The sequence below is a fragment of the Salvelinus alpinus genome, chromosome 32 (assembly GCF_045679555.1).
Source record: "Salvelinus alpinus chromosome 32, SLU_Salpinus.1, whole genome shotgun sequence".
Lineage (NCBI taxonomy): Eukaryota > Metazoa > Chordata > Actinopteri > Salmoniformes > Salmonidae > Salvelinus > Salvelinus alpinus.
In genome coordinates, this window is record NC_092117.1 from 7784225 (window position 1) to 7791777 (window position 7553).

The window sequence follows — 7553 nt, forward strand, 5'->3', positions numbered from 1 at the left end:
CCGACTCTACTGGGCTACATGTGGACAGGGGAGGACATGGTCAATGACCAGGGCATAGAGATACCCGCGAGAAGAGATACCAGTTTCATGAATGTCTTCATCACTTTGGATCCAGCCATCTCTCTGAATGATGACCAGACAGCAAAGGCAAATTATTTTAATGTTTAATACTGTTTCATTTTAAAGAGGTACTATGTTCTAAAACCTCTTTGCCTTCAACTAAAAACACTTAATTGTAATTTGATTTAGACTTTTGCTGTGGAAGACATTGATCGACAAGATATGGAATACAATTACTTTAATCAGCATCCATTATTTTGATGTGCTTATGTTTAATGTCATGACTACTGTGATTGATAACCAACCGTACAACTGCATCAGAACACACATCCATGGAAATGTACTATTTTCCCTCTTCACATTTAGTATGGTGACCAGAAGCCCCTTTGGCTGGTGAGTATCAGTCCAATTTGTATTGCTTAGCCTAAATGATAAGTCACCCTTTTCCATGCACTGCTGCTGCTCCTACAGAATTCTGTGTTTGTATCTGTCTCCGCGTAGTTTTCCACAGACGAGGATGAGAACTTGCTGAACTTGACCTATGAGTATGAGAAGCAGTGTAAGGTGGCAGCAGGCCGGGTGAAGAAGCGAGTCATAACCACAGTGATAAATAGTGAGGGGAGGCTTGTCCTGGCACACCGGTTCTTCAAGCCACTTCCTCCTCCACAGGAAGTTGTACTGGACACCCCCGACAATAGCATGTCTGTTCTAGTAAGGCTCCAACATAACTAGATCTGGGTTCAAAAACTTTTTGAAATTTTTCAAACACTGATCGTTTGCTTTAGTCTGCCTGGAGAGCCAGATGGGCTGGTAGAACTTTTTAAATGTATATTTATTTCCTAAGAAAAACTGAATTGCACCGTTTTCACATAAGATGACACTGGTATTGTGCCGGAGATAATGAAAATTATGTTGAAAAGAGGTGGAGTTGCCCTTTAATTGATTTAAATGGGCGTTATGTTGTGCTCTTAAAAATGTTTTATCTCCGTGTAACCCAGGAGAGGGTGGCAGCCTTCGTGTCCCTGATTCCCACCTTGTCCTTCCCATCTGACGTTGGTGACAGTGGGGAGATGTGGCTCACCTCAGAGGTAAACAAACACAACATTTTTAATTCTACAACATGGTCTATCAGAACCAAGACTTAAAACATCACTTAATGTTCAGCAGATATTAAATACCAATAATTATCAACATAGTTTGGTCAGCTTGTTGTTAACCCAGTGGTGCCTTTTTCATTCCTTATTGCACACCGTTGCTATACACAATAGCAATGCTTGGAGCTGGCTATGGGAAACGATGTCAGTTTGGCAGTTCTGCTGTGCAACTTCTTTCATGACCTGACGGTAAATGGGTGGCTTCTCCTGGGAACATCGGTCATAGAGGTAACAATTGACATGTGCTGTTTAATGTACATTGCCTTCAGAAAGTATTCACACCCCTTGACTTTTTCCACATTTTGTTGTGTTACATGGTGGGATTAAAATGATTTGTAATTTTTTGTCAATAATCTACACAAAATACTCTATAATGTCAAAGTGGAAGAAAAATACAAAACATTTGTATAAAAAAATAAAACATGAAAAATAGAACACTAATATATCTTGATTACATAAGTATTCAACCCTCTGAGTCAATACATGTTAGAATCATCTTTGGCAGCGATTGTGAGTCTTTCTGGGTAAGTCTCTGAGCTTTGTACACCTGGATTGTACATTATTTGCACATTATTATGAAAAAGATTATTCAAGCTCTGTCAAGTTGGTTGTTGATCATTGCTAGAAAGCCATTTTCAAGTCTTGCCATAGATTTTCAAGCCAATTTAAGTCAAAACTGTAACTAGGCCACTCAGGAACATTCCATGTCATCTTGGTAAGCAACTCCAGTATATATTTGGTCTTGTGTTTTAGGTTATTGCCCTGCTGAAAGTTGAATTTGTCTCCCAGTGTCTGTTGGAAAGCAGACTGAACCATGTTTTCTTCTAGGATTTTGCCTGTGCTTAGCTCTATTCTGTTTCTTTTTATCCTAAAAAACTACAGTACCTAGTCCTTGCCGATGACAAGGATACCCAGAACATGATACAACTACCACCATGCTTGAAAATATGAGTGGTACTCAGGGAAGGGATGTGTTGTGTTTGCAACAAACATAACCCTTTGTACTCAGGACATAAAGTAAATTTCTTGACCCAATTTTTTGCAGTTTCACTTAAGGGCCTTATTGCAAACAGGATGCATGTTTTATTCTGTACAGGCTTCCTTTTCACTCTGTCATTTAGGTTAGTATTGTGGAGTAATTACAATGTTTTTGATCAATCCTCAGTTCTCCTATCACAGCCATTAAACTCTGTAACTGTTTTAACGTCACCCTTCGCCTCATGGTGAAATCCCTGAGCGGGTTCCTTCCTCTCCGGCAACTGAGTTAGGAAGTACGCCTGTATCTTTGTAGTGACTGGGTGTATTGATACACCATCCGAAGTGTAATTAATAACTTCACCATGCTCAAAGGGATATTCAATGTATGCTTTTTATTATTTCTACCAATAGGTACCCTTCTTTGCTAGGCATTGGAAAACCTCCCTTCTCTTTGTGGCTGAATCTGTGTTTGAAATTCACTGCTCGACTGAGAGACCTTACCGATAACTGTATGTGTGGGGTACAGAGATGATATACATTCAGAAATCATGTTAAACACACAGTGAGAGTCCATGCAACATGTGACTTGTTTAAGACATTTTCTGTTGTGTGCCCTAATGAACATAAACCTGCTCTCGTACAATGGGGAGGGTGTAATGTTTCCACTAGAAGACAAACAAAAGTGTTTCCCCTATGATTTTTTTTTTAGCAGCGGTGGCAAAGTTAGAGGGAGAAGGTGACTGAGGTCACTTCTAGTAACTTTTTCAAACGGATTCTACTCCAAAATAAATTCAAATAGAATTATGCTGACATCTGAAATATAATTTTCCCTTTAAACGGGAAATAACCTGTAGCCCAACTGATGCAGCATAGCGGCTTTAAATAAATGGGCTGAAGAAGCATGGGGTTGCCCATGCACATTAATACTCAACGTATTTAGGCTTGCCGTAACAAATTTAATACTTAGACTCAAGACAATTCAGCTTTCCATATCTAATTTGTCTAAAAACATAATTCCACTTTGACATTATGGGGTATTGTGTTTAGGCCAGTGCCACATCTCAATTTAAAATTCAGTCTAATATGACAAAATATGGAAAAAGTCAAGGGGTGTGAATACTTTCTGAAAGCACTGTATACATAAAACACAATGCACTCCCATCCAAATCAATGTACAGTGGGGAGAACAAGTATTTGATACACTGCCGATTTTGCAGGTTTTCCTACTTACAAAGCATGTAGAGGTCTGTAATTTTTATCATAGGTACACTTCAACTATGAGAGACGGAATCTAAAACAAAAATCCAGAAAATCACATTGTATGATTTTTAAGTAATTAATTTGCATTTTATTGCATGACATAAGTATTTGATACATCAGAAAAGCAGAACTTAATATTTGGTACAGAAACCTTTGTTTGCAATTACAGAGATCATACGTTTCCTGTAGTTCTTGACTAGGTTTGCACACACTGCAGCAGGGATTTTGGCCAACTCCTCCCTACAGATCTTCTCCAGATCCTTCAGGTTTCGGGGCTGTCGCTGGGCAATGCGGACTTTCAGCTCCCTCCAAAGATTTTCTATTGGGTTCAGGTCTGGAGACTGGCTAGGCCACTCCAGGACCTTGAGATGCTTCTTACGGAGCCACTCCTTAGTTGCCATGGCTGTGTGCTTCGTGTCGTTGTCATGCTGGAAGACCCAGCCACGACCCATCTTCAATGCTCTTACTGAGGGAAGGAGGTTGTTGGCCAAGATCTCGCGATACATGGCCCCATCCATCCTCCCCTCAATACGGTGCAGTCGTCCTGTCCCCTTTGCAGAAAAGCATCCCCAAAGAATGATGTTTCCACCTCCATGCTTCACGGTTGGGATGGTGTTCTTGGGGTTGTACTCATACTTCTTCTTCCTCCAAACACGGCGAGTGGAGTTAGACCAAAAAGCTCTATTTTTGTCTCATCAGACCACATGACCTTCTCCCATTCCTCCTCTGGATCATCCAGATGGTCATTGGCAAACTTCAGACAGGCCTGGACATGCACTGGCTTAAGCAGGGGGACCTTGCGTGCGCTGCAGGATTTTAATCCATGACGGCGTAGTGTGTTACTAATGGTTTTCTTTGAGACTGTGGTCCCAGCTCTCTTCAGGTCATTGACCAGGTCCTGCCGTGTAGTTCTGGGCTGATCCCTCACCTTCCTCATGATCATTGATGCCCCACGAGGTGAAATCTTGCATGGAGCCCCAGACCGAGGGTGATTGACCGTCATCTTGAACTTCTTCCATTTTCTAATAATTGCGCCAACAGTTGTTTCCTTCTCACCAAGCTGCTTGCCTATTGTCCTGTAGCCCATCCCAGCCTTGTGCAGGTCTACAATTTTATCCCTGATGTCCTTACACAGCTCTCTGGTCTTGGCCATTGTGGAGAGGTTGGAATCTGTTTGATTGTGTGTGGACAGGTGTCTTTTATACAGGTAACGAGTTCAAACAGGTGCAGTTAATACAGGTAATGAGTGGAGAACAGGAGGGCTTCTTAAAGAAAAACTAACAGGTCTGTGAGAGCCGGAATTCTTACTGGTTGGTAGGTGATCAAATACTTATGTCATGCAATAAAATGCAAATTAATTATTTAAAAATCATACAATGTGATTTTCTGGATTTTTGTTTTAGATTCCGTCTCTCACAGTTGAAGTGTACCTATGATAAAAATTACAGACCTCTACATGCTTTGTAAGTAGGAAAACCTGCAAAATCGGCAGTGTATCAAATACTTGTTCTCCCCACTGTATTTGCGAGTCAGCTGAGAAAATAGACTACACCTTTAGTGCAGTGTATTTAATTGTATTCGTTGAGGGCAACACAGTTGCATTCATGTTTTTGTTTGTTTTTCAGGGAGAGACCACCTATGTCCTTACTCAGGAGAACACTTGGTTTGTGTTGTGGAACCCCAGAGATGGGAAGCACTACCAGTCATACGACTCCTTCTGTCCTCTAAAGACTGTCGACTGTCTGATCAATGGTGAAAATGTAAGAGTGGAGTCCATGGACATCCTCAGTGTGTTTCATTTATGTCATCCACTCAGGATGTTGTGTACGCGAGTTTAGTCAAAACAGATGTCAAATCAATAACTCCGCCCCAAAGTCCACTTCCCAACTGCTGTTCTTTGTCTCAACCCGTGCTGTTTACTATGCGATTGTTGCCGTGACACTGCGCTCTACCAGTTATTCGATGTGTCATGAGACTGTGTTGTGACCTATAAATCACTGTCAGTGATAGATACGGCTACATCATTATACCAGCACGTGTGCATTCTAAGCAAGTCTTGTTCACCAGCTGTGTGGTGCTCTAAAACTGTTGAAAGGGATTCTCGTCTGCAGCCGCCATCTAAAAAAGTTTTTAGGTGACTTGTCCGTTGACCATAAATGTCCATGATCTGACTGGATGTCTCTCAGGTGTGGTTCCATCTCCAGCCAACAAGAAAGATGCCCATCACTTTCGACGTATCAAATAACGCCACATGGAAACCCTTATTCCCCAAAGGATTCAACTCAGACTCCTCAATGGTATTTTTAACCTCGTTCTTTTGCTGCTGTAGTGTTTTTGACAAGACATAAAAGGGAAGATACGGTTCCAAGCATAAGAGCCGTAGGTTTTCCCCTCATTGAGAATCAGTGAGTGTAGTGAAATAGAAGTAGTGAAATAGAAGTGAAATATTTGAAGAACATAAGTTATGTTGAGTCAACCATGCACAGTAAATAAAAACTGGTCAATGCTAACTGTCACATTTTACAGCCAACAGAAATTAAATACCGTCCCACTCAAATAGATCTGGTCTATCACCTTCAAAGAAGGTATGTTAATATGGATTCTATATTTAAGGCTATGCATTGCTTTCATTTTAGAGAATGAAATGCAGGACAATTTCATTTATGGTCTTGTCTGACCCATCGATGAATTTCATTCTTCACAGGATGGAGATGAAACTGAAAAGTTGTCTGATGGACTGGAGAAGCCCCCACCCTACACGCTGGAGCCCCCGCTGTGCAGCCATGCTCTCTGAGGTCATGCAGAAGCTTGAGAGGAACCCAGCCTCTGACACAATAGCGCTAGAGATAGACAGGCTGCTGGACACCATGAAGGATTACAAGGTGAAATAGGCCTACCCGTAACCCTCTTTAATATGAAAAGTGGAATCATAGTGGATAGTATTTATTATGGACCAAATGGATTGAAAACAGGAAGGGACTTGTCCAATAAAAAGCTTATTTAGTATTCTGTTGTGTGTCCTGATGAACAACCCTGCTCTTGTACAATTGGGAGGGTTTGATGTTTGAGATTGTCCTTAAATTTGATAGAAAACACACAGGCCTTGAGAATAAAATAGGTGGATACTGTTGTAAGACTTGCTACATGACTAATGACCATTATTGGGTCACCCCCTCCCAAGAAATTGATAGAAAAAGGAAGATGAATATAAAAATAACTTCCCTATAATTTATTTCAGCAGCGGTGGCAAAGGTAGCGGGAGAAAGTCACTGCTGTTGACTGCAAGGTCACGTCTAAGGACATTCTACTCCAAAATGAATCAAAATTGTGTTGACACCATCTGAAATATAATTTTCCCTTTAAAAGCATAACCTGTAGGCCGACTGATAAAGAATAACGCCTTTCAATAAATATGGAAAAGCATGGGGTTGCCCATCATTTACATAATTGAAAAACCCCAAAAGACGATGCATTAAATGCTACTACACCTTGTAATTTGTCCCTCTGTTCTTAAAAGCACATCTCGGCAGAAAGATACAAATAAACTATAGGGGAAACACTGATTAACTGTGTGTTTTTAGGTGACTGGCTTCCCCATTCATATGGCCTACCAAGACATGAGCACAGTGATCGAGGCGGTCTACAACACCAGAATCCACAGCACTGAGATCCCTGGGACAGAGTTTGCTCTCTCCACCTACATCCACCCATACCCCAACCACATCCTGTCGGTGTGGATATTCCTGGCAACGCTGGTCAAACACCAGCATGGCGTGTTCTATGTTCCTTCAGTACACCAGCACTGAGACACCCTGGAAGGGACTACCTGGAACCCTTTTTATGTTTGAGGTTTTTTTGCATGCCCGTATGAACAAAATCTCGGCCTTTCGGGGTCAGCTTTTCCTAGTCGTTTTTCTACTGTGGGAAAGGAATGCAGAGTGATTCAGACCAATTGATTGAATCCACAAACTTGTACATAGTAAATTAATGGAAATACTCTACAATAAAAATTGTCCATAAATATGCCAGCAACAAGAACCTATATTTGTTAAACCCTTGATTAGCACATATCCGGTATGTTTTCAAGTTCACAAAAATGTT

The 7553-nt window shown here is 41.1% G+C and overlaps 1 protein-coding gene across 2 annotated transcripts; it reads left to right on the forward strand.

Annotated features, from left to right (window-relative positions):
- The first annotated feature begins 155 nt into the window (after window positions 1-155).
- On the forward strand, window positions 156-7476 carry LOC139562087 (protein CC2D2B-like). 2 transcript variants are annotated; one of them, XM_071379417.1, is made up of 9 exons: window positions 156-453; window positions 562-771; window positions 1059-1148; window positions 1329-1442; window positions 5078-5212; window positions 5639-5749; window positions 5979-6037; window positions 6157-6334; window positions 7034-7476. In XM_071379417.1, the coding sequence occupies exons 2-9, from the start codon at window positions 760-762 to the stop codon at window positions 7256-7258; spliced, it is 924 nt and encodes a 307-aa protein (XP_071235518.1). In that variant the 5' UTR covers window positions 156-453; window positions 562-759; the 3' UTR covers window positions 7259-7476. The 2 variants fall into 2 exon arrangements, with proteins under 2 accessions (XP_071235518.1, XP_071235519.1); XM_071379418.1 differs by lacking the exon at window positions 156-453 and having other exon boundaries at window positions 461-771.
- Window positions 7477-7553: the final 77 nt, after the last annotated feature.